Genomic DNA, 27,092 nt, shown 5'->3' with positions numbered 1-27,092 from the left:
TGTGTTGTAAAAAATGAAATGAAATTCTTTTTGCTCTTACATGCTATGACACTTACTACAGATATTGAATCTTCAGTAAATAATCTCATTAAGGCTATGTAATGAGAATTTATGAATGTTTCATTGCTGCAAATACAGGGCGTTTCAAAATAATATTTACAACTTTGTTCATATATATTCCAGAAATGGGTTTAAGTAGTGAGGTGGAGTTTACACACTCCTAAAGTTTTAATAGCCTCTTAACAGAGTTCAGTGTATGCGTCTTCTGTGGCATGCAGGATTTCTAAGCAGTATTCCAGTCCCAACCATGTTCAACCTTACTAGTGCAATTGCTGCTCTGATGCAAGCTCACAGGTCCCACGCCACAATCTGGTAGACAGCATCCTTCAGAAAGCCCCAAAGAAAAATTCGAATGGGGTTATGTATGGAGACCTTGGGGGCCAGAAAGTGGGTCCTCCTCTGCCAATCCAGTGATCTGGAAATGTCTCATCCAAAGCCTTCATAACACTTACAGGCCTATTGAAGTGGGGCACCATCATACTGCAGCATGATATCAGATTACAGTCCCTCAAACTGTAGAAATGCAAACACATTCAAATGGGTTTGCAGTTGACCTCAGTTGTTCTGCTGATGAAACAATTGCTGTACACTGCAGCCTGAAATAGAGAAAAATTACAAAATCAAATTTAAAGAAATGTTATTTCCTGTGTAAGTTCTACATAAAGACAAGTTAACTTAAAATAGTACAGTATATTATGTTTTACACACAACTGTCACACTGTAGAATTGCAGAAAACCCATAAAATTCAAAACTTTGCCTTTACGAGGTCTCTGTACTTTGAAGAAAACTTGATGCCTTATAACTATGTAATTTGAGTTATTTGAAGTGTACATTATATTGTAAGGAAGAAATTAAAGTAAACTCTGTTATATCTTTTGTATCTTCAATATAGCAGGGCAGAGTTCTGTCAGTACTGGAGAATTACCGAGAAAAATACAAAAAAGAGACACACCAGAGGCTAAGCGCAGGAAGAAAGCAGAAGGAAATAGACCCAAGAAGGCAAAGAGACATGAATCTGGCTTGCGGCGGCATCTCGAGGACTCCAGCCCTGAACGAAGCAGACAACTACGTAGTTTGAGTCCTGTCAGTGATAGAAGTGGTTCACCTATTGTATCTTCATCAGCTGATGTGACAGGAGTTGATAGCAATTACTCAGCTCCATTTGGTGATAAAGAAGTCTCCTCATCATGTATTGCAGTTTCTGATAGTGATTCTGATGGGGCTCAAGCAAGAGAGGAATATCAACGAGCCATTGCTAGTCTTCGTACTCGGACAGCCCAACACATATCATCTTCGGTAACTTATTATATGTTGTTTTTTAGTTTTAACAAAGTGCTATGTTAAGACGATTTTAAAGAGGAAATTTCAGATGGAAGTTTGAATTTCATGCATACTAAAATTGAGGGTGTATCATTTGTCCCCTTTCACCTATGTCACTGTTACGTTTTCACGTCCAAACTGATTCTGATAAAATTTGGTATAGAGATAGCTCGAACACTAAGAAAGAATATAAGCTACTTAAGAAAGTATGTAGTACAACATACTTATTGATTTGAAGACTATAATCTGAACTGTAGAACAATAGTTACTCTTTGAAAAAGCTTGTTTGCTCTTTGAAATTTATCTTATTACTTGTGAAAAGGCTTTTATTATTTATTACTTGTGAAAAGGTTTTTATTATTTAATATGTTCTACATAATATGGTTCAATGTAATGAATACAACACTTACGCTATCCCCCCCCCCCCCCCCCCTCTTTCTTTTTAAATCCATGCAAGTCCATACTTTCACACTAAAATTATAAATGTGAAAGTAAATGCCTGTTACATTTTCACAACTAAACCGCAGAATCGATATCCATGAAATTTGGTGTGGAGGACATTGAAGCTGAGGAAGGACATTGTCTACCTTCCAAAGTGTGTAATACAAGATATTTATTAATTTGAAGAATATGATGATAAATATGGAACAATAATTACTCTTTGAAAAGTTTTTCGTTCTTTCACTTTCGAACTTAGAAAGTTTTTAATCCATATTTCCTTATCAATGCCAGTATTATTAATTCGATGAAATTTGGTATAGTGCTAGCTTGAACAGTGAGGAAGAGCTACTTTACAAAGTTGTATCGTTTTGGGTATTATTAACATTTTTAAATATGGTACATGTGAGTGACATGCAGACAAAGCTGGCACGATGATTGGCAACTCGTAGTGTCTGTAGATTATTCTGTGACAGTGCATATGCAATGTCATTGTACGTGGGATTTATGGTATTGAGTTGCTGCGCCACATGGCATTGCTGGAGAGTTTTGGTGAAGATACAACAATTAAGTCAGATGGTAAGCCCAAGAATCGTATTTGAAACTATTACAGTAAGCCTCGCAAACATAAGTCTAATTTGGCACAGAGCTCAAGCTGCACAAGTTACTGGAATCTAGCTATCTCAGAGCAACCTCATGTTCGCCTGAATTTGGATGCAGAATTTCAGGTGACCTTAAAGAGCTACAGAGATACTAATACAGTCACAAGCTCAGCACATTTTAGACACTAAGCACCATGCATTTCTTGCAGCTTCCATGACGCTTGAAGACTCACAAATACGGCTTTATTTAAAGGCTGTATGATAAACAGAGAGTTGCATCTTTACATATGGAACATGGGCGATTTTTGGCGAGAGTGCATTTGATAATGATCCATTAATCGTAAAGTAGTCATTATAATGGGACGGATCAAAAATGTGGGCACAATAATGCATTAAAATGGAAGGCAGAAATGGTTGGTATGTGTTTCTTTGGTGGCAGAATCTACATTCAGCACTAGGTGAGCCAGAGCAACCCCTGAAAACTCCACTTCTGCACGATGTAATGAATTGAGGTATTTTTGAATATGATTAGAAAATATATGCATGTTCTCAGATTCGACATACACAAAATAATAGAAAGACATTCATGATGAACCTGCATACCAGCACTGCATATATCTTTTATGCAAAGTCATCTTGTAAAATTACTGTCTTACTTACTCAGAATTAATTGTAACAAAACTACTGATATGCGGGCGAAACAGCAGGTTACATCTACTGTATTTATAAAATAATAAATCCCCTTCAGTTGCCAGTGATTTCTTAACTTACACACAACTGGTTTCAAATCCTAAAGCTTCAGTTTTGGGTGCCACCAAATTATTATGAAAACATAAATATGTGGCATATGGGCCAGTCAGTCATGGAGGGTCATGTCACAAAAACATGAGAATAGGACCAGCAACCATAGAACCCATCTGGACAGCACGACATGTAAGTGACTCACTCCCACATTGTGCTGCCCAGGCAGGTGCTATAGTTGCTGGCCCTGCACTCTCAAGCATTTGTTTGACATGGGTGTGAGCCCCCATGACTGACTGGCCCACATGCCACACGTTCTTGTTTTCATAATAATTTAATGGTGCCTGAAGACGAATCTTTAGGCTTTAAAACCAGTTGTGCAATAAGTTAAGAATTTACTGGCAACTGAAGCGGATTTATTGTTTTATAACTATGTTCCTCAGTTGCGAATGTTCACCTGATCAAATATTTTGCTTAGGGCATGTATTTATGCCTTTTTGTAGCTCCTGTCTTACGCTCCTAATGCGTACTTGATACTTACCATTAATCAGGATTTAATTTGTGGTAATTTCTTTCATGTTGTCTGTCATTCCTTTTTACTGTTTCTCTCAGTTTTCCAAGTTTTCTGTTGCTGTTATGCATCACATTTCTCTGTGCACATTCATATTTTCGAAACAGAATACATGTTGTAATGAAATCTTTTGACATATTAAGATAATTTCTGTTTAGAAAATTTAGCATTTCCATATGCTTGTGCAGGCAACCCTTGTACTTGTTGAGTCATCCATTGTGACACCTGGTATAATATTACTAATATTAAAATATTATATTAAAATTTTTGGACGTTGGGAAGTTAATTTGAAACATTGAGTTTGATATTGGCTGTGGAAATTGATTTCTGGTATCTGCTTTAAATATTTCCGATTGAAATTAATTTAACTCCCCAAAAGACATTTACTGTTGGTTAAATATTTAGTAAGTAATATGTAGGACATTCATTTTGGAAAAAGGGTTTGGAAAGGACCAGATTATTCTGGAATACATTATCGCACAAGGGAGGGGTTTCGGCTATCCGAACAGCCATTGCTTTATTACTGGTGTTCTTGCAGGTTCCTAAGATCGTCCAAAATCGTAATGGCTGATTTTGGTGGACTGATAAACATTCAAATAACTTTTTTTATAGCTATACGGAATATATTTGCTCATGCAATCTTAACATAATACATTCACAGTGCTACTCGTACTTGGTGAGCATACACATGTGTCTAGTCTCTTGGAGATCGCAACAGAGACAGACAGCTAGTGATTAATTAGCACATGCCGGATTGCTCATTAATAATCATCTCTGGCCGCACTATCTTTCATTGTTGTTACAGATGGTATCTCTGTTTAGTGGTCAGAGAGTGCATCTTCTAATCAACTTAAAAATAACCGCCACAAATATTATAAAACTTATAATCACATCTGCTGGTGGCAAAGCCTCTGAAATGGTAAAATGGTGCATAGAAAATTTTTACTTGCTTATTAATTGATTTGAACTCCACCATCTAGCATCAGATCAGTGAGAATGTGGACTGATGGCATTGTGAAAGTGATCTCAGGGATGCTGAAATAAAAGTTTGAAAAAGTAAATGCCAGTTGAATACTAGTAGCGTTTGGCTTTGGCCACCAAACAATACATTGTCAACTCTCCTTCACTGCAACCTGAAAAATTTCTAAAATGCAACATAATAAATTGAGATATGGCGTTAATGGCAGAGGAAAGCAGGTTTCTTGATTCAAACATGGCTGTACCCATTAAATTAATGTAATTATTTAACCAAAAGTTGCAGATACGAGAGTGATACTTACATTTTATGAGACAGCAATCAATAACACACACACACAGAGAGAGAGAGAGAGAGAGAGAGAGAGAGAGAGAGAGAGAGAGAGAGAAAGCAGGAGCACAGCTTTTATAAATTTTCGATATATAAAGATTTCTCTGGAATATTCTTTATATGAACAGTAAAAAATACATTTTTATGTTAAGTTAAGGACTTTTCTCCTTAAAAATGGATTTATTTACACAGAGAAAATTTATTCTTATTAATTAAACATTAGTGGCATGCTTTATTAATTTTTTAAAAAGCAGTATTTCACTGAAAGGCAAAAGAATCCATTGGCACACAAACTTATTCTGTCAAGAAGTTGCATCTGTATTAACTTAGTGCACTCATTAGATCAAAAACAATGTTGCATGAAGATGTGCATTTTTAGAATTGGACATACCACTTCTTTAATTCACAAATAGAGCATACAGCAGTGAGCGTGAAGAATCACTGGTATCAGAACTGAGTTATGTTTGTGGTTTGTAATACTTACAGGTTATACTTTTTGGAGAATCATTGACTAGTTTTAATGTGTGTTTAGGGCAGAAACCATTCAAGACTGTAAAAGTATCATTTAATCCATAAGAATGGTGGTTCAGCTTCATGGTAGTGGATGTAGGTAATTACTTAAAGAAATACAGCTACCAGACATGTTAAAAATTAATAAAAAGGTGATTGGATGCTATATTACTTCAATTAACTGTCTAATCGTGTGCTGCTGTTCTTGTGTTGTTCTTGCATGTAATATATGTGATGGCTTGATGCATTGTATCTACATTATCTAAGTGTTAGTGATATCAAAAGTTTATACATTATATTTTTAATTTCTTGTTGTCATATGTAGTACCTACATTGTCATACCATTAACTAAGTAACTGTGAGAGGTTACGCAATTGGAAGAATAGTGCAGATTGTGTAGATGATTTTATGGAGTTTCTCAGACTACACAGAATTTTGCAGTGGAGTATACATATTCTTCAGAGTTAATATGAAAGGATATACAGCCCATAGTTTACTTACAAGCATATGTATAAACGAAAGGAAAGGTTCCAGTTTTTGTATACACTCATTTATTGAAAGGATTGCAAGCTATCTTACTGAATTAAGCAAAAGAAGGACCCTAAGAAACTCTCATCTTAACACTCAGAAGATCCTGCAATAGTAATTGATCTCTCATTTGGCTTTGGTGAGGTAAAATTGTTCAGCTTCTCTGGCGTACAATGTGGAATTCTGCAGCATTAACAAAAGTGATCTGTATTGCCAGAATTAGTAAATTCACAAAATCTTTCTCTTCCTGAGCCTTGTCCCGCAGTTATGCAGGCTCGGCCATGGTTAATCAGATGTGGCATGATAAGTTTAAGGGGTGGCCGGATGTCCTTCCTATAGCCACCCCGTACCCCCAGGAAGGAATTAGTGTACCCCAGCTGTCTGCGTCTAGTGTAAGCCATGGAATAGTGCGAACATGTTGCAAATGTCTGCGAGTTGGGTAACTGAGGCGGAATGCGGGGACCAGCCCAGTATTCACCTAGGGGGATGTGGAAAACTGCCTAAAAACCACATCCAGGCTGGCCGGCACACTGGCCCTCCGACATTAATCGGCTGAGTGGCTTCGATCTGGGACCGGCACGCCTACCCGAGTCCAGGAAGTAGCGCGTTAGCGCTCTCGGCTACCCTGGAGGGGAGTAAATTCACGAAATATCTAGAAATTACAAGGTATGCCTGAGAAGCTGAAATGTACAGCCTTTCCAAAGCCATGGGATAAATTTTGAACTACTATTTGCTAAAATAGTAATAATATGACTTATTTTCAATAAATTATGTACATTTTAGTTTCTGTAGATATTTCTTCCTTTAAACTGTTCATTTTTTGCCTTTGTAAATAAATAAATATTTATCCTGTGATGCATCTCAAATTTATATTTCTCTGAATTTTCTCATCATATGAATGGTCATGTCAAGAATGGTTGTGTTCTTTTGTCTTGCAGTCAGTAGACAGAGAGAATGATGTAACAAACGAAACTGGATTTCTATCTGTTAGTGATGTTGGAGAAGACTGGCTGGAAGATGATCTTGGAATCGAAAAACGCCCCACCAAACGAAAGAGAACAGAAGCTGAAAAGTATAGTATTATTACCTTTCCTTATTGTTTCTCGTAGCTCTAGTTGTTCTTGGTAATCATCTTTATCACCATCATCATATTAAAAGACATCTGTATGATTCAAGAGTTTGAGATGTGGCAGCACATTTTAATCTTTTTGTTTCTTGTCAGACATGTGTTAGACATACTACAGAGTGCACATTTCTCTGTACCTTCCCAATTTATATTGCATATGACCCAATACACTGAAATTTCTGCTTTGAAGGAGCCCCTGTTATTTATTTAGCATACAAAAAATTCAACTTGAAACTAAATTACAAAGTTGTCCAGCAGAATTATAGCTTTTCCCAAAAGCTGACACACATGAACAGAGTACAGGAATGAGAAAGATAGTTTTCATAATAATTTGGTGGCACCTGTAGATGAAGCTTTAGGCTTCAAAACCAGGTATGCGATAAGTTAAGAAATTACTTGCAGCTGAAGAGGATTTATTATTTTATAAAGACACTTGGTGTGTCTCACTGTCATCTGGTCACTGTTCAAAATGCTCAGTGCGATTTTGATTAATTCCAACACCTTTTGTAATTTTTTTCTAAAAATTTGCTCTAACTCAATATCAGTGTAGTGCAGGGGAGCTCAACCTGTTGATTGCCATTGACCAGTCAATAGCCTTGGCTTTATGAGTTGATATTTTAAAACCTGTGTCTCAAATCTGTTTAAATGAGCTGTTTTGTGAAATTTTATCTATTGACAATGAGAGTTCCTCACAGCATTTGTAGCTGGTAAGTCTGACAACACTGTCTCCACCTCTTTTGTCTCCATCTACATTTCGCTGTCTTTAATGCTCATGCCAAGTGACAATCTTTCCTGCTGCATGGTGAGGTTCTACTCATCAACTGTAATTTTGTATGCTGTGAGCAGGGGTAGCGGTGAGCAGGGAGAGTGCTCAGGGTTTGTCGCAGGATGAGGTGTGGTGTTGCAGATGAACAAGCTCTGTCTCCAGTAGGCAACACGAACCTCTGTTTCTGAGCTTCCACGAAACGACAGTGTGCGTGATGTTGGTAGCGATTGGTTAAATACTTCTTGATACTTAATTTGCAGTTTGTATTGACATGTTAGATAAGCACTCATCGCTCATTTTTGAAACAATCACTATCAAAATAGTGCAATACACACCACAGGGCAGCGCAGCATCAGTCAATACTGCCGAATAGTATGCTACTCAATTGACAACAAACATCTCCAAACAACTATGGTGTGAAGTCTCCTGACTGCTGCTGTGTCCTAACGATCAGAAAAAGGGAGTCTCCACGCCAAGTTGTAGTTCTCACTTAGTGATGTTTTTATGAAAAAAATGAGTGCAGTTAAAAACAGGAAAACATAGCACTTTAATGTTGAGTGGGAAGAATAATAAATAAAGATACGTGCATGTGTTTCATATTATAGTGGTCTGGGAGACAGATAATGTGAATTATTCAGAGCTGATGTAGTTAAGCTAACGCACATTTAGCTTCGCCAGAAATTGTAAGACCAGAAATGCATGCAGGTATGGATGCACAAGGGTTAAGAAATGTTGAGCCAGATCTGGAACATAGATTCAAGGTTAATTCCCTTGAGTTTTGGTGTACGGCTTGATACATCGTCTCCCTGATGATGTACAATGGTGCCAGTGTCACTGCATTGGCTATTCTCTCTTTGTGTTGACTTATTCTCCAAAAAGGTCCATTTAAAAATGTAAGTCCTTCTCGCATCGAGATGTGGAAATTTGGACGTAGCTCGGTAATAGAATGAAAATTTGCGACTTTCGCATGTTATAACCTTTAATTAATACAATATTGGGAGAGTGCAAGTACATACATCTTTATCAGACCAGCTCAAAAGATCAGCAGGCACCAAGATGGAGGGGTGGGTGGTGGGGAGGAGGGGCGGGGGGAGGGGAGACACAACAATTGAGGTACATAAAAAAATTTGTAATATGACTTTCAATTTCCTGTTAGCTTACTCAGATATAATCATACCTCCATACAAGATCTCTGCTGCATGGGGATGGTGCGAACTGTAATCATTAGTTATTTATTTCTATGCGTAGGCCATTTAAAGAACCTACACAATATATAATGCTATTCGAGCCTCATCTGGAAAGGGAAGTATTGAACACCATTTTAGAACAGTTCACAAAAGACTTTGGATCGGAAGCAGCTATTGGTAGTGAGTTGAGAAGGAAGAAACATTCCAATGTTAAAAGTAAATTACAATCACAACAGTATTTCTTGTAAGGTCTATACAAAACAGCTTTTCATCAAACATAACATAATCAGAAGTACTGCTGAAATGTGGAAAACCATTTTGTGATGGCATTATTGTTAAGGAATGCCTTCTGGCTGTTAGTGAGTCCTTTTTTCCCCATTTAAAACCAAGTCATAGATTAGTATCAGCCATCAGAGACATGCCACCGGCAAGACGTAGTGTATCAAGAAAAGTGAAATTAGTGCCGGAAAATGTAAGAGGTCAACTGATTACAGATTTTCAGTCCTGCTTGTTTCTCATTGCAGCTAGATGGCTCAGTAGCTGGAGTTATTCATCCCAAGTTATGATTTTCTTTTTAAGATTGGTGTTTTCAGGTTTCAGTGTAAAAGAAGACTTTCTTACAGTTTTGTCCTTGAAAGTCACTACATGAGGAGAAGATTTTTAAGATGCATTCAAATCCTTCATTTCTGAATATGATCTCCCATTTCAGTAACTTGTGGCTATTACTACTGATGGAGTGCCTTGCATGGTGGGCAAACACCAAGAATTTGTAACCTTGTGTGCTAACAACAAGTATTTCCTTCCTTTCTTTGAGTATCATTGTATCATGCATCAGCAAGTGCGTTGTGGACGTATTTTGGAAATGATACATGTTATGAGTATTGCTACAAAAATTGTGAATTCAGTTTGCTCACAATCACTATAGAGAAGAAAGTTCAGTGCACTATTAGATGCTACACAGGCAACCTCTTCTGGAAAATTTAATGCCAGCTTACCGATGTGGCCGAGCTGTTCTAGGCGCTTCAATCCGGAACCGCGCTGCTGGTGCCGTTGCTGTCGCAGGTTCGAATCCTGCTTCGGGCATGGATGTGTGTGATGTTCTTAGGTTAGTTAGGTTTAAGTAGTTTTAAGTTCTAGAGGACTGATGACCTCAGATGTTAAGTCCCATTTTAACTTAATGCCACTCTGAAAGAAGTAATGGACAGTTTGAATAAGTTCATTTCAGTAACTTGTGGCTATTATTACTGATGGAGTGCCTTGCATGGTGGGCAAACACCAAGAATTTGTAACCTTATGTGCTAACAACAAGTATTTCCTTCCTTTCTTTGAGTATCATTGTATCATGCATCAGCAAGTGCTTTGTGGACGTATTTTGGAAATGATACATGTTATGAGTATTGTTACAAAAATTGTGAATTCAGTTTGCTCACAATCACTATAGAGAAGAAAGTTCAGTGCACTATTAGAAGAATTGGAGAGCTAGTATGGAGACTTACAGTTGCCCACCAAAGTTCAGTGGCTGAGTATAGCCATGGTTTTAAGCAGATTTAGAGGACTTCTGCCAGTGATAAAATCTTGTGTGTCGGATGAAAGAGAGGGAGATTACTTAGATCTCTGTGATTTAAACTGGTTGTTGGTTCTAGCGTTTGTAACTGATATGACAGTTAAACTATGTGAGTTAAACAACTTCAAGGAAAAACCGAACTGTCAGAATGTTTATGTCTTCGATAAAGTGTTTCATGCAAAACTTGACCTTCGGATAGCACAGTTACCAAAATTAAATGTGAAATACTTTCCTCAAATTCAGTTAGAGCTTTTAGATCAACAAACATTATTGGATCAAGACAGTGCAAAGACACATACGGGCAACCTGACAACACTGGAGACAGATTTTGAAAACTGAATTTAAGAGTTCAACACAATAGAACTGTTCAGGCTTTCTTAGCTCTGATCTCATCTTTCAGACTACGTAAGGTTGCCTCTGAAAAATTATTTGCGAGATTATAAACTTCCTGATAGTATGCAAAGCCAAGCATCTGATCACACGTTTTTCAACATTTATGATGGTGTAATCTGACCCCCCCTCCCATGTGTATTATCTTGAAAATTGAGTAGTAGGGCTAAAACTTCTGTTGAATAGAAAATTACCTTTTATGTATTTGGTGTTATTAAAATGATTAATTTTGGCTTTGGTGGTGTTAAACCTTTGTGGAATTTTTAAATCAGTAGATATCTAAAGACTAAAATGCTTGTAGTAGATGTCAGGCCTAAAAAGGTTGAGCACCTCTGGTGTAGTATATGTACTACCTCATGTTTACTTCCATATAGTATTCAAGGAATCTACATACACATGTGCTGATAGGTAGGAGCCAGGTAAGTAGTAAGGAAGTTTGAGTTCGTCCGGGGGGTGTGCTCGGATACCTTAAGAGATAAGGCGACCGCTCGCAATAAGCAGGAAATCAGGGATCAAGTCCTGGTCTGGCACAAATTAGCATATATTGTTTTAGGTAGTACATCTGCACTTATTACAGTTAAATTTAATTACAGGAGTACATTTCAAAACATGATTTCGTGAGAACTTTATAATTAAATTATCTCTGTGGATCCGACCAGAAAATTGGCACTCAGCATTCACTAGTAGGTTTCTTGCCTTGGTTAATATTTCGTGTTTGTGTTTATCAATTTCATTTGTTGTAAGTGATGACATTTACCTTATCTCACTGGTTTTAATGATAACGGTTGACTGCCATATTAGATATTTTAAATTATTACCTCAGTTGGAGAGATCAGTTTTAGTGTAAATTTGTCGTCAGATAACGTGTTGAAATTTAGTCGTGGAGTTAAACTTAACTGTAATAGGTATAGATGTACTGCAAAAAGTGATTTACACAAGTTTGTGCCGTACCACTACTTGAACCCAGATTTCATGTTTCTTGTGAGTGGTCACCTTATCCCTTAGATTATCCAAGAAAGCTACCTGGCTCTACCATATTTACTCGAATCTAAGCCGCACCTGAAAAATGAGACTCGAAACCAAGGGAAAAAAAATTTACCGAATCTCAGTCGCTCCTGAAATTTGTGACTCAAAATTCAAGGTGAGAGAAAAGTTTTAGACCGCCCCTCCAAAAGCGAAACAAAGTTGGTCCATTGTAACGTGAAACACAATTGAGGTCAAATGGATGAAGGTACAGCTACAGTAGTTTGGTTCGAGTCGTAAGCTTAACAGTTAAGCTTTACCAAGTAGCCATTGCTATGTGTCAGGTGCTCCGTCCGTATTTATATGGGTACCTTTCCTTTTTCACATGCTTCGTCTGGTTTGAATTGATTGTTTATTTTGCTTTGATCTGATAAGTGCCGTTCTCTTTGTTATAGGGGTTTACGTCACTCTAAGCTGAAAATGCATTATTGTACTGTTCGTCGCATTCTGATAATGAGTGTTTACGACCTGTTGCCGCTCACGGCATGGCTTGCTTTGGTGCGCACTACCGCGCCTTAAAAAAGAAAGAGGAATTGTCTCATAAGCGAAACAATGGCAAGAGACGTATTTGTTGTTACTTACACTGCTGCCTTCTTTGATAATGGTCAACGAGAACCAAATAATAGACTGCGTGTGATAGATATTCGGAACGAGACTTTAGCGAAAATTTTTCTCCGTTTGAAAATCTTTGCAGACGCCTCTTTAGTACATTACATTCTGCACAGAAATTAGAGTCATCTTAGATTTAAAAATCTAGTCTGTTGCCGTGCTTCATTTCTGACTGTATCACTATTCAGCATAAGAATAATACGAATATAAACATGACATGATATGTATATTCTTCCGCGTTTGCCGTTGTCTCACTCTAGTTGCATAGTTTATTAGGCAGACATGATTTAAACGAGATAGCAGCAAACACATTTACATTCTTCTACCTTTTCTTCTAATTTATTTACTATCGCAGAGGTTTTGGCGCCAGTATTTATCTTTGTGCCTGCAAACCATACCTGTGTAGTGCTACATATATTTGACGGCAGAAGTTAGTTGTGGCGACACCTGCCAACATTTTTCAGAACTTCTGCTTACTTTGCACTCGATTCTAAGCCACGGGGGGTTTTTTGGATTACAAAAACCAGAAAAAAGTGCGGCTTAGATTCGAGTAAATACGGTACCCAAACTTTCATACATTATATACCTATCTAACTCTTCTCATCGATTATTACTTTATTTACCCACATCCGCACATCTCTTGCTTGCCCACAACACAGAATTATACGGCAGTGTAGCACCTCTAGCCTATTACCAGTTTAAATGTCCCAACATACTACTGACACCACAAGTGTGGTTGACCTGCTTAAGTCAGCACAGTGCTGGCTGCCACCTGTGGGCATAGGAGGTAAACATATTCCGATGAGCTATGCAGAGATAGAGGGAGACACACTATCAATCTCATGCCTTAATGCATGTCATCTACATACATACTCAACAAGCCACCATACCATTTGTGGCGGAGGTACTTAGTGGCGCCACAAGTCATTCCATTTTCTGTTTCACTCTCAAATGAAGCATTGGAAAATCGGCTGTATATATGCTTCTGTATGAGCCCTAATTTTTCTTATCTTGTATTTGTGATTTTTGATATTGTTCTGCAGTCAATTATAAATGCTGGTTTTTCAAATGCTTCTCAATAGTGTAGCATGAAAAAAAAAAAAAAAAAAAAAAAAAAAATTCATCTTCCCTTCGGGGATTGCCATTTGAATTCACTAAGCTTCTCCAAAATACTTGTGTGTTGATCAAAACTACCAGTAACAAACCTAGTAGTGTGCCTCTGAGTTGCTTTGACATCTTCCTTTAACCTTACCTGGTGGGGATCCCAAATCCTCAAGTGATATTCGAGAATGGGTCCCACTAGTGTGTAAAGTCCTAAAGGGAAGAGTGTACTTAACTCCAAATTGTTTATTCACAGAGAGGAAGACTGTAATTAATTTGCAAATAGTATATGCAACATGTTGAAGAATATAATTAATTTTAAATCGCATAAGCACTGAGATGAAGGGTGTGATAAACTGCAAATTGCATAAGCACTGAGTGTAAGGGTATAATATACAACAAATTGCGTAAGTGCTTGGGCAATGAGAATATGTAACTGTGAATTGTATAAACAATGCGGCAAAAAATATAATCAGTTCAGAGTTGCAGAAATCTTGCAGTGGCCATAATTGGCAGGAAAGTAAGAGAAGGATAGTCACGAGATATAAACCAGAAAATGAAGAATTGAAGAAAATGCTACTTAGCTAGGGGTCCTTGTGTTCACTATGCATGTGACACACAAATGGTCTGTGTCCAGCTGAGGGAACATAAAAAAATAAATAATAGTAATAGAAACCCTAAGAACCCAAATAAAAGTCGATTCAAAGTTGCTATGATGATATGCATGCACAGATTAGTTAGATACAATAGATACCTGTTTGTAAGATTTTAAGTTAGTCACAGTTCTTAAATGCACGGACCTTGCTTGATTTAAAATTAATGGTCCAGTATACGTGTCAAAGAATTTGTTCGGTTCATCGCTAATGTATTTTGATCTTTCATGAGTTTTAATAAAAGCTATATCACACACTCAAAATTATATAATTTTTATTTCTGGTCATGTTTGTGTCTTCTGATCTCCATTTGCTTCTCCATGGTTTTTCTGATAATGTCTTCTCTGTCTTTTGGTGCAACACTTTTGCATGCAATGTAGACAGTAAGCACTATTGTAAGGTAGGCTGATCTTGTATCTGACAAAATTTCGTGTGGGGAAAATCCAGTGGAAGTATTCTGTAAATTATTCAACATGTCTTCAAAGTTGGTAACATATTCAATTCAGTTCAAATTATTTTTGCTGCTATACATTCTACATAATCTGCCAACTTTCTTCATATGAGCCACTGAGAAACATAAGGGCCTAAATCACACCGTCGTCAGGCACATATTGAAGTGAGTATCACAGAAATCAGTGAGACAGCTTTTGATGAATGTTCATGTATACCATGTTTGTCTGCAGCACAGATAAACCTGACTCAGCATAAAATCAACATATATCAGGAGCATGCAAATATGCTACAATCTCAAAATTAACGATTTTGTGCCTTAGGCCCTTATGGTTCTCTGCGCCTGATGCGTATTTTAGGCTTACCCGAAGGATGATACGCAGAAATTAGTATGTTATTTATTTCTTCTCTCTCAATAAAATTTCTGGCTTTTTAGATGAACTGCATTGCGTTGTCTGATAGGATTACTTTAAGTATTCCAACACTGGGGAAATAACCCTTTCACAAATTTTGAAATGATGAACTTACTTTACGCCTTTTTCATTTGGTAAAGTTTTTCAATTTTGAAACTAACTCAACCATTAGAAACGTAACAAAAACTATTTCTGGTTAATGGTATGGTACATATAATTTATTTATTTCTTACAATGTTTTTCGGTAATCCTCTGCATGTATAATTAGTAACTTTAACTCTTTGGCTACTATCACAAGTCACAAGTTTTTTCCTTATTTCCCGAATCTTTTGAATTCATTTTAGAGTGCCACAAAGACCAAAACTTTCATGTACATAATTAATTACATAAACTTATGAGGCCAACATAATTTCCAATTATTACTATAAGTACTAATTCTTCTGAAAATTATTCCCTTATACACTTAGTAGTACTGATCAACTGTTTCATCTCCCTTCTTTCCTACATATCTTTTTGCAAATTTCCAATTAGGATCATGGCCTTGATTTCTTATTGTATCATTGCAAATATTTTTAATTTCTTTCTCATCTTTATTGCCTTTCAGGTGCATAATTTTGAATTCCTTTTCACAATCATCAATGCTATCCACTAACTCAAGCCCCTCCCACCCTCACTGGTAATATAGAGAAAGCATCTTCAGTAGTTAAATTTTTCTTCCCCTTTATCTATTTACTAGTGTAGTCACAGTGTTGAATGAATAATGCCCACCTAGTCAGTCTGCTATGATAAAGCTTACACTCCTTGCTTTGTGATTTGAGTGAACTATGAGTCTGTGACCCAGTAAACAGAAATCTTAGCTGTACAGTGGGCGTTCAGTAAGTTTAAGAAGTTTTTGTGTATCAGTATACATTTTTTTCATTTTTCTGCAAAAGCCATAAATCTGTGTTTGCTGTTCCCATCAACTTCTTTTTCCTTAAATAAATATGCTCCCATTCCTGAGTTACTGCTATCCATCATAAGGCAAAAAGGTAATGACAGATCTGGTCCATACGGAATCGTGCTTTCACAAAGTTGTTTCTTAATCTCCTTGTCAGCCTTCTGCAGCTATCACTACAAACTCAAACAGCACTTTTCTCCAATGTATGATTTACATATAGTGTAGTTAAAGTCTAATCAGGACACCAGATAACAGGATCATCAGGAGAATAATAGAAAAATTGTGGAATAGTAAGTGCCACTTTAAGCGGATTACTGAAATCAAGGAAGATACGGATGAGCTGCAGATTACATTGGAAGACCTAAGAAACAAAACTGACAAAATTAGGAAACTCACTGACAAACAAACCAGACTGCAAATGAGAATCAACAAACAGACAATAGGAAGGGTAATTTCTGATGAAGGAAGAAGGATGAGATCCGAGAGAATGAAGAAGTACTGGGCTGAGAGGAAACTGAAAAATTCCTTGTATAAAGTTGGCTGGAGTGGTCCAATGAAGGCCATAAAATGTAAATAATAAAATAATAAAGTCTGAGTGCTTACAAATATTCTCTAGAAACTATAAAGTCGAAAGAATAATTTCAGTTTCTTTTAAGTTTTTGAGATATGAAATTTTTGCAGAGACCTCAATTTTATCTTTCATTCCCTTAATTTTTCACTAACTTTCCAGAACAATCCAAAATATTCCTCCCAGTTTTTCCAGGTAATTAAATACCACCAATATAGGCAGTTAATTTGGCAAGCAAATCTTTCCCCAAAACAAACTCCAAAGCTCGAATGGATTCAGCAATGTATACATTAAGTCTAAAATATACTACACAATGTTGATAACATTACCCATAAAGGAAAACAGTAGATTATCTGGAATCATGCTCAAATGGAGTTTGATGAAGTAAGATCCAAATTTGTGTAACAATTCATCAGTATTCTGTGGATGATTATTTTCTTGTTCTAAAAATTTATTAAGATGTCTAATAGTTGAGAACAAGCCTTATATCCCCATCTTTCTTCAAGACAACAATAAGAGGATTATTGTACTCACAAGTGCATCTGTCATTCCTCAGCTGTCCATTTCTTGAAGTTCTCTTACTACTTTTTCTCTGGGTTGCCATGAGGTTTGATAAAGAATGGTTGATGAGGCTTCAGCTCTAATGTATACACCGTTTCTAACTTTTCCTGGTTTTTCATCCATTACATCATAATATTCCTAGAGTAAGCCCTGCAATTTTGTTTTCTGCTCTAAGCACTAACTTTTTTCCTTTTCTGATTTGGCTCCTACTATACTATGATATTGTTTGTGAGACAACTCATCCTCAGTATACCCAACAAAATTTTCATTAGCATAAGTCTTCCCTCCCTCTCCAAATCTGATTCTTACTATTTACACAATTTTGAATAACCGTTTTTGTCTTTGAAGAAATTCTGTTCTGAATGTAGTAACCCTTTACTACACCATTAGAAACCTACTTACACCTTCATAATCCAGTTCATCCCCAAAATTGTAATTTTATTATGTCTTCCACTGACTCCTCTTGTTTTGATTCCCATTAGTGTTATTTTAACAAAATCTATGCTTTGCTTAATTTTTTCACTAAAGTTTTCAGGTATTACAAAAATTAGACTACCAATGCCTACTAAGCAATTACCTCCTCAACAATCAATTGCAAAATAAATAAATGGGCTTCACAGTACTTCACATTCTTTCCCATCATCCCCTTAATAAAAGGACCATTCTCAGTTGATTAAAAATTCATATCTTTTGATTTGTCTTTTCCTACTAGTTTCTCATCCTTTGTAGAATATTCATAGCAGTACCAGATTGCACCTCATTTTCACAAACCACAGTAACGCATAGAGTATCACCCACAAACTCCTCATTTTCCAGTTTATTCTTTATCTTCACCCACCAAACAGGATGCATTTTCTCACAAATTTTCTCAAATCTAGCCCAGACTTGTGTTTCTGTCAGTATGACAACTAGTCTGAAATATCCTCAAAAATTATAATAATTGTTTTCCACATCCTTCCTTAACACAGTTAATATTTCTGTCTTCACCTCCTCAGCTAACTAATCAGCTGTCAATATATACTGGCAAAATCTGACCCTCATGTATATTTCAAGTGGTTCAAATGGCTCTGAGCACTATGGAACATAACATCTCAGGCGTCAGTCCCCTAAAACTTAGAACTACTTAAACCTAAGTAACCTAGGGACATCACACACATCCATGCCCGAGGCAGGATTTGAACCTGCGACCGTAGCAATCGCGCGATTCCGGACTAAAGCGCCTAGAACCACTTGCCACCGCGGCCGGCCATGTATATTTCTATCAGTGACTTGCTCACCCTACGTCTTCACCGTCACACTCACAGTCACTATCCTCTATTGCTTTTCCCTTAATTTCCAAAACCATCCCATCAGTCGTGTCACCATAATCTTCACTGATATCAATATTATTCTCATCAACGTCTGTATTAATAGTAACATCATCATTAGATGGCAAAACTTCTTCACCTCTCAGTACGAGATTATCAAACCCATATGTTATTAAATCAAAATCAGCTAGATTACATCCAACCTTTATTTCTTCATTACACATCATATTATTAATTCCATCATCTTTATAATTACTACTTGTCATTTCTTCTCCCCTAGAGGTTTCACTTTCTCGACGGCTACGAAAATTTGTTAGTAAAATATCAAATTCTTCATTGCACACATCAGTTAGAATTACTACTACCTTTTATACTATCATTCATTACTTTCTGAAATTCTGTATCAAATTACTACCTGTTCACCTGGTTTGTCTCCTTATTACACTGCTCATAAATCTCATGACTCCTTCTCACTTCAAATCTTTTCCCAGATTTATTAGCCCAGTTTTGATTTACATTCTTCACCCCAAACCAACAAGCTCCTAGCGGGATAACCGTCATTTTTTCCTGCCTATTTCTCCTATTATAAAAAAAAAGAGGACAAAAACAATCTCTGCCCAAAAAGCACAAGAAGGCCCAAAGGTACTAACTAGCTGCCTTATCATCCTCAGCTGACTAAGTCATCAGATGCGATATGGAGAATGAATGTTGTAAACTTTAATGATCTGGAGCTACCACCACTCGTTCAAGTAGCTTCTGAATTGGCATGACGAGGCTGAGAGCACCCCAGCACATCAGCAGCGCATGACAGCCCGAAAAGTAACCTATCCAAGTGCCAACCACACCTGATGGTGTGTAACTTTGATGATTTGCTGGGAACTGGTAAATCCACTGTAGCATGGCCACTGACTCTCCTCTTATCTGGGATCCTGTTATCATGTAATCTATTACTTTCCCAGATAATCTTCTTCTTAATGCATCACACTGAGTCAATTTGTCAAATTGTTTGTTTAAATTAACTAATTTTCTCAGCAGCTTTCCACAAAATTCCATGCTATCACTTCTCTCTGAATAATTTGACCATTTAAACCATTTTAATGTTTTCAAAAGTATGTTTTTTTTAGCTACATCTACATGCATACTCAGTAAGTCTCTGTATGTTGTATGGCAGAGAATACCATGTACTACTATTAGTCATTTCTTTTCCTATTCGACTAGCAGATGAAGCAAGGGAAAAACGACTGTGCACATATCTCTGAATTAGTTCTGATTCCTCTAATTTTGTTTCTGTGGTCTTTACACAAAATGTACGTTGGTGGTTGTAGAATTGCACTGCAGTTAGCTATAAATACTTTTTCTCTAAACTTTCTCAGTTCAGTGTTTCATGAAAAGAACTTTGTCTTCCTGTCACGGACTTCCATTTTAGTTCACAAATCATTTTTGTAACACTCGCCTGAATTGTAACATGTACTGTTAATCTGATCTGGTGGAGACCCCAGATACTCAGAACAGTACTCAAGAATGGGTCGCATAATTGTTCTGCACGTGGTCTCCCTTTTGGTTGAGCTGCACTTTCGTAAAACTCTCCCAATAAACCGAAGTTGATCATTCTCCTTCTTTGCTCCTGTCCTTACATGCTTGTTCCATTTCATTTTCCTGTGTAACATAATGCCTAGAAATTATATTGAGGGAGCAGGCACTTGACTGCACAAGATGTTATGAGCCACAATATGGTAAAGCTGAGGGGCCAGTAGTAGCAACCGTCAGTGGCCTGATGGGAGGTGGCACATGACAAACGGTGGTCCCTGGAACACGATGGGCTGGCAAGACTGATAGGCGAACATCAGAAGGTCAGTGAGAGGTGGCATATTACTAGGTGAGGTGCAATGTGGATCTGACTGAGGGACGGTGGATGTGGCTGATGATAAGCCTAGAGTGGGATCTGAGTTCAGTTGGCTCTGATTGATAGACCATGAGATGCAGCCAGCATAATTGACCAGAGCCAGAGATTCACACACGACCAAGATAGACATCAGTGAAAGGAAGACAGCATGTTGCCCAGGCTCCCAGAAGACCAGGTGAGCAATGGGTTTGAGATGTGGAAGTGTCGTAGATGAAATTTAATCACTCCAGGAGGATGGAATGGAGATCCCAGGCCAGCGGGATTAACAGTGAGGCTGCGTCAGCCTAGAAGTGAGGCATACACGGAGGCAATTTTGGCTGGGTACAGTCGGATGCCAAAGTGCTGGTTGAAATGTCAGCTGGGTCTCCGAAAGGCTGGAAGCAGATATGTTGGTAAGATATCGGTGACAGGAGGCAGGCTTGTATTAATGCAGAACTGATTTATATTGGGAAAGAATTAGTTCCAATTTTAACCACCAGATGCAAATCCAACACTGTGAATTCAAGAAAGATGTATTGCAATGTTTCCATATGTAATGGATTAGGAAAAAGACATGGTAAAAAGAGGTCAAACAAGGGAGAAAGACTAATGTTGAGTTTATTATTAAGTGCTGCTTACAAAATTTGTTCAGTATGAGCATCAGAGACATCCACAAGATGCTGGATCCAAAAAACGACATGACCAAGAGTTGTTTGCAGCAGTTCTGGTGGAATCTGAGCAAAGTGTTCCTGTAAACTGGCCTTCAGATCAGGTAGAGACAAAACGTACCCCTGGTAAATGCATTCTTCTAGATATCTCCAGATCCAGATCTCACATGGATTCAGATCAAACGATATTGCAGGCCACACATCTGGAAAACCTAGGGAGATATCACATGGAAGGGTGCATCAAGCAGATCTTTCACTGGGTGAGTGATATGAAGTGTTGCCCCATCTTGCATGAAAACAGCAGTTTCTGCAGTTACACTATTCCAAAGCAGAAATCGCATGCTATACAAGGAGATTTCAATAATGTGCAAACTTTACCGTACACCGGACCAGCCCTCTGAGTGTATTCTCTTCAAAGAAGAATGCACCAAGAATAAAGGTGCTTGAAAATCCACATCACATAGTCACATACAGTGAGTGCGATGACAATTCATGCACAACACACAGTTTTAACAGCACCCCAAATTCGGCATTTCTGTTTTATTCACTGTACCCTGTAGTGCAAAATTCTCCACTCCATAGAAGGGCAAATTCAGAACGCTGCTGCACCATCTTGTATAGATAACAGTTTAATATAGACCATAAATTTTGCCGTCCTGTTGACCATGGGATGGACAATACTCGTGACACTGCACAATCACTAGCACTATCTGGGGAATTTGCTGCATGGTCAGTCAGGGCAACAGTAACTTCATCAAAAACTTCCACTGGGATAGGATGTCTGCCTCTTCCAGATGCTGTAGCAAGCTCCTTCGTGTTTTCAAATTTGTCATCTTCTTTAAACGATGTAATGTCATCAGGACTCTCCTCAGAGCTTTCAGTCGATGGTAGTCTCTCAGCTCAGTACTGTAATTGTAGTCGTTCACATAAAATTGATTCACTAACAGTGCACAGTCTCTCTTCTTGATAGCCATACTGTTTACCCATGTTATGGACTATCAAATAACAGCATTTATGTCATACCTTCATAAAAACAGTGTATAGCACTAGAGTAGCACCTGTTGGCTGCAGGAACTAACTTGTTTTCCAGCGTAAATTGGTTCCGCATTAACATAGTAGCATCTATCAAGTTTTTCTGCTATACTATAATCACAGCCGACACTGGGCCTCCGTGAGTAGCTGTACTTTAATCATGATCGATGGTACAGGAGTCACCTACATTTTTTCCAGTCACATGGGACTTTGCATTGGACAAGAGTTTTGCTAAAACACAAGTTAAGTAAAGGGCCAGTGCCACAGGATACTCTCTGGGAAAGGGAAGTGGGATTCCGTCAGGACCTGGCAGTGTACTTGTTTTCAACTATAATTATGCCTGTTTCTGTGTCCTCCATATGGGAGTCTGTATAATGGTCAAATGGTGGCCTGTCTGTACAGTCCCCCTGCATGTTTCCTTGACTTCAGTTGCCGTACCAAACTGGTTAATGAGTGATTGAATAGAAAACCTCGACTCATTTAGTGATTTTATGTAAGACTAGAAATCTCTTGATTTTTCTACAAGATTCTTTTTGCAGAGGTATGACTGTGAAAGTTGTTGTACACTTGGCGCTTCAGGTATGACTGTGAAAGTTGTTGTACACTTGGCACTTCAATCTTTTAATACATGCACAATTTCTTCTAACTTTTGCTTGTTGACAGTTGTACATTCTTTTATTACCAGGGAGTGCAACAATCTGCTTCCTCAACGTTTTCCAAATTTTATTATTTAATCGTGGTGTGTCTTTTCCATCCTTAATTTGTTTAGTCGGCACATACTTTTCCAGAGTGTGATTTACAATCAGTTTAAATATTGATTTGCATCCATCATAGTGGGATTAAATTATGTCTATTCACCGTCTAAATAGGATGCTAACAACTGCTTATCTGCCCTTTCTGTCATAAATACTCTTCTAGCCTTCTTCATAAATTTACAAACTTTAGTAAGCATTGCTATTATAATGGCATGATGATCATTAATCCCTGTTTCTATACTGACACTGTTGGTAAGGTCATACTGACACTCTTGAAAAGGTCAGGTCCGTTTATAGCTATAAGGTTTATAATATTTCAGTTTCGTGTGAGTTGTCAAACTAACTGCTCAAGACAGTTTTTGTAAAACATGTTCCGGACCACTTCACAAGACTGCTTGTCCATACCACCAGCATTGAATCCATAGACTTTCCCCAACAATCAGTCTTTCCTTCTCATCCCGTGTGGTAATTCTTCCCTGACCCATGGTTCTGGTTGACTTTCCCAAAGTCTACCTTTTTCCCCTAGACCTCTCCATCCCTTTTCCTTCACCCCTTTTCCTTTCCCTATGACCCTTCTGTGTGAAAAACGAGCCCCTGGTTCTGAAAGCTTGCCTGATTACAACCCTCTTTTATGAGTGGGTTCTGCTGCCACTTGCCAAGAATAACGTGAGAATGACGGCTTCCTTGGAGTGCAGTAATTTCACATACTATGTCAGGAACACCTGGGTAATTTACTATAAAGAATTTCAACAGGCAAAGTTCCTTTGCTTGGTTCCCAATCTTATTTTGCTCTTTGTGTATTGACTAGTGGATGTTCAAAAGAGGACCCCAAGTTCCATTTAAGGAGTCCACTACACACAGGAAGTTTCTGCACGGCTAGAGAGAAGTGTCTGGAATGGATTGGAAGGTTTTGTAGGGTAGAGGGTCTTGTAAAAGTACAGAATGGGCTACAGTCTCAAAGGATGGAGGACAAACACAGAACAGGAGTACACTAGCAACAAACAGTATTGTAGTTGTAAATTGTTGTAGCTGTGCTGGGAAACAACGAGAGTCCTAGGCAGTAACAGAAGGCGCTGAAACTCAAATTGTAGGTATCAAAAGCTGGCTAAAGCTGGAGATAAACTCAGCCAAAATTTTTACAAAGGACCTAATCGTGTTCAGAAATGATATGTTGTGTACCATTGGTGGTTGAGTGTTTGTTGCTGTTGGAGTAGTTTATCTTGAAGTGAAATTGAGTCGGATAGTTCCTATGAGTCAGTACAGATAGAAGTTATACATGATAACCATATTAAAGTAATAATTGATTCCCTTTACCTCCCCCCCCCTCCCCCACAACTCATATGACACAGTTGCTGTACAGTTCAAAGAAAACTTGAATCTCATTTTCAGTAATACCCTACTCATGCAATTATAGTTGGTGGTCAATTCTATCTGCCTTTGATGTGTTGGCGAAAATACATGTTTAAAGTCAGTGGTAGGCATAAAACATTGTCTGAAATCGTACTAAGTGCTTTTGCTGAAAATTATTTTAACAATTAGTTCAGGAGCCCTCTTGACTTGTAAATGGTTGCAAAAACATACTTGATCTCTTAGCAACAAATAATCCTGAGCAAATAGGGAGCATTGTGACGGATACAGATATTAGCGACTACAGTGTCGTTGTAGTGAAACTGAACACCCTAACATCCAAATCCACTAAAAATAAACACAAAATATATCCATTTAAGAAAGCAGACAAAATTTCGCGTGACACATTCCTAAGAGACAGTCTCCACTCTTTCAATTCCAACCATGTAAGCATCAGACGTGGCTTAAATTCAAAGAAATTGACAGATTTATACCAAATAAATTAATCGAAGATTGTACTAATCCACCAAGGTACACAAAATAGTCCAGAACACTGTTGCAAAAGCAACGACAAAAGCATACTATATTGAAAAGAACACAAAATCTCCAAACTGGTGACGTTTTACTGAAGTTTGAAACTTAGCACAGTCTTCAGTGTGAGGTGCTTTTAATACCTTCTGCAACAAAGCTCTGTTTCAAAATCTGGCAGCGAATCCAAAGAGATTGTAGTGATATGTAAAGTACACCAGCGGCAAGACACAGCCAGTATCTTTGCTGCACAGTAGCAATGGTAATATTGTCGATAACAGTGCCACTAACTTAGAAGCAGATATCCTCGGTATAGCGAAGCAGATTAAATCACATAATAAAGGCAAGTGTTCCAGTCCAGATTGTATTTCAGTTAGGTTTCTTTCAGAGTACACTGACGCAATGGCTGCATACTTAGCAGTAACATGCAACTGCTCACTCGACAGAAGGTCTGTACCGAAAGACTGGGAAAGTTGCGCAGGTCATGCCGATACTCAAGAAAGGGAATGGTAGTAATCTGATGGATTACAGACTAGTGTCTCTGACATTGATTCACAATAGAATTTTGGAACACATACTGAGTTCGAACATTATGAACTACATCAAAGAAAATTGTTTATTGACACATAGCATGGATTCAGAAAATGTCATTCTTGTGAAACACAACTGGTTCGTTATTCTTATGGAGTGGAGTTCTATCAGCAGGGATCTCAAATTTATTCCATATTTCTAGATTTCAAGAAGGATTTGACACCGTTCCTCAAAAGAGACTTCAAATCAAATTGTGTGCCTATGTAGTATTGTCTTAGTTGTGCGACTAGATTCATAATTTGCTATTGGAAAATCACAGTTCACAGTAATCAGTGGTAAGTCACCAAGTAAAACAGAAGGAATATCTGGTGGTCTCCAAGGAAGTGTTGCAAGCTATCTGCTGTTCATAATCTCTAGAAACAATTTAGGAGACAGTCAGTGAATCTTTCTTAGATTGTTTGCAGATGCTGCTGTCATTTACCATATAGTAAACCTAGCATAAGATCAAAACGAACTGCAAAATTGTTTAGACACAATATCAGAATGGTCCCCCCATGAACCATGGACCTTGCCGTTGGTGGGGAGGCTTGCGTGCCTCAGCGATACAGATGGCCGTACCGTAGGTGCAACCACAACGGAGGGGTATCTGTTGAGAGGCCAGACAAACATGTGGTTCCTGAAGAGGGGCAGCAGCCTTTTCAGTAGTTGCAGGGGCAACAGTCTGGATGATTGACTGATCTGGCCTTGTAACATTAACCAAAACGGCCTTGCTGTGCTGGTACTGCGAACGGCTGAAAACAAAGGGAAACTACAGCCGTAATTTTTCCCGAGGACATGCAGCTTTACTGTATGATTAAATGATGATGGCGTCCTCTTGGGTAAAATATTCCGGAAGTAAAATAGTCCCCCATTCGGATCTCCGGGCGGGGACTACTCAGGAGGACATCGTTATCAGGAGAAAGAAAACTGGCGTTCTACGGATCGGGCAGGTAGGTTAGAAAATTTAAAAAGGGAAATGGATAGGTTAAAGTTAGATATAGTGGGAATTAGTGAAGTTCGGTGGCAGGAGGAACAAGACTTTTGGTCAGGTGATTACAGGGTTATAAATACAAAATCAAATAGGGGTAATGCAGGAGTAGGTTTAATAATGAATAAAAAAATAGGAGTGCGGGTTAGCTACTACAAACAGCATAGTGAACGCATTATTGTGGCCAAGATAGACACAAAGCCCATGCCTACTACAGTAGTACAAGTTTATACGCCAACTAGCTCTGCAGATGATGAAGAAATAGATGAAATGTATGACGAGATAAAAGAAATTATTCAGGTAGTGAAGGGAGACGAAAATTTAATAGTCGTGGGTGACTGGAATTCGTCAGTTGGAAAAGGGAGAGAAGGAAACATAGTAGGTGAATATGGATTGGGGGGAAGGAATGAAAGAGGAAGCCGCCTTGTAGAATTTTGCACAGAGCATAATTTAATCATAGCTAACACTTGGTTCAAGAATCATAAAAGAAGGTTGTATAACTGGAAGAATCCTGGAGATACTGAAAGGTATCAGATAGATTATATAATGGTAAGACAGAGATTTAGGAACCAGGTTTTAAATTTTAAGAC

The 27,092-nt window shown here is 37.9% G+C and overlaps 1 protein-coding gene across 4 annotated transcripts in view; it reads left to right on the top strand.

The window, feature by feature from the left end:
* LOC124607036 (tonsoku-like protein) overlaps nt 1–27,092 on the top strand; it is a 276,592-nt gene that overhangs the window by 158,556 nt on the left and 90,944 nt on the right. For 3 of the 4 annotated variants that reach the window (XM_047139207.1, XM_047139204.1, XM_047139206.1), the window contains 2 exons: nt 954–1,357; nt 7,016–7,149. In XM_047139207.1, coding sequence (XP_046995163.1) covers nt 954–1,357; nt 7,016–7,149 — 538 coding nt within the window. The remainder of the gene's footprint in view (nt 1–953; nt 1,358–7,015; nt 7,150–27,092) is intronic. The other variant, XM_047139205.1, reaches the window with a different exon arrangement.

The sequence above is a fragment of the Schistocerca americana genome, chromosome 3, assembly GCF_021461395.2.
Source record: "Schistocerca americana isolate TAMUIC-IGC-003095 chromosome 3, iqSchAmer2.1, whole genome shotgun sequence".
In the NCBI taxonomy this organism is placed as follows: Eukaryota; Metazoa; Arthropoda; class Insecta; order Orthoptera; family Acrididae; genus Schistocerca; species Schistocerca americana.
Note: the sequence above shows the minus strand (reverse complement) of the source record. Positions and strands in the feature narration are given on the sequence as shown.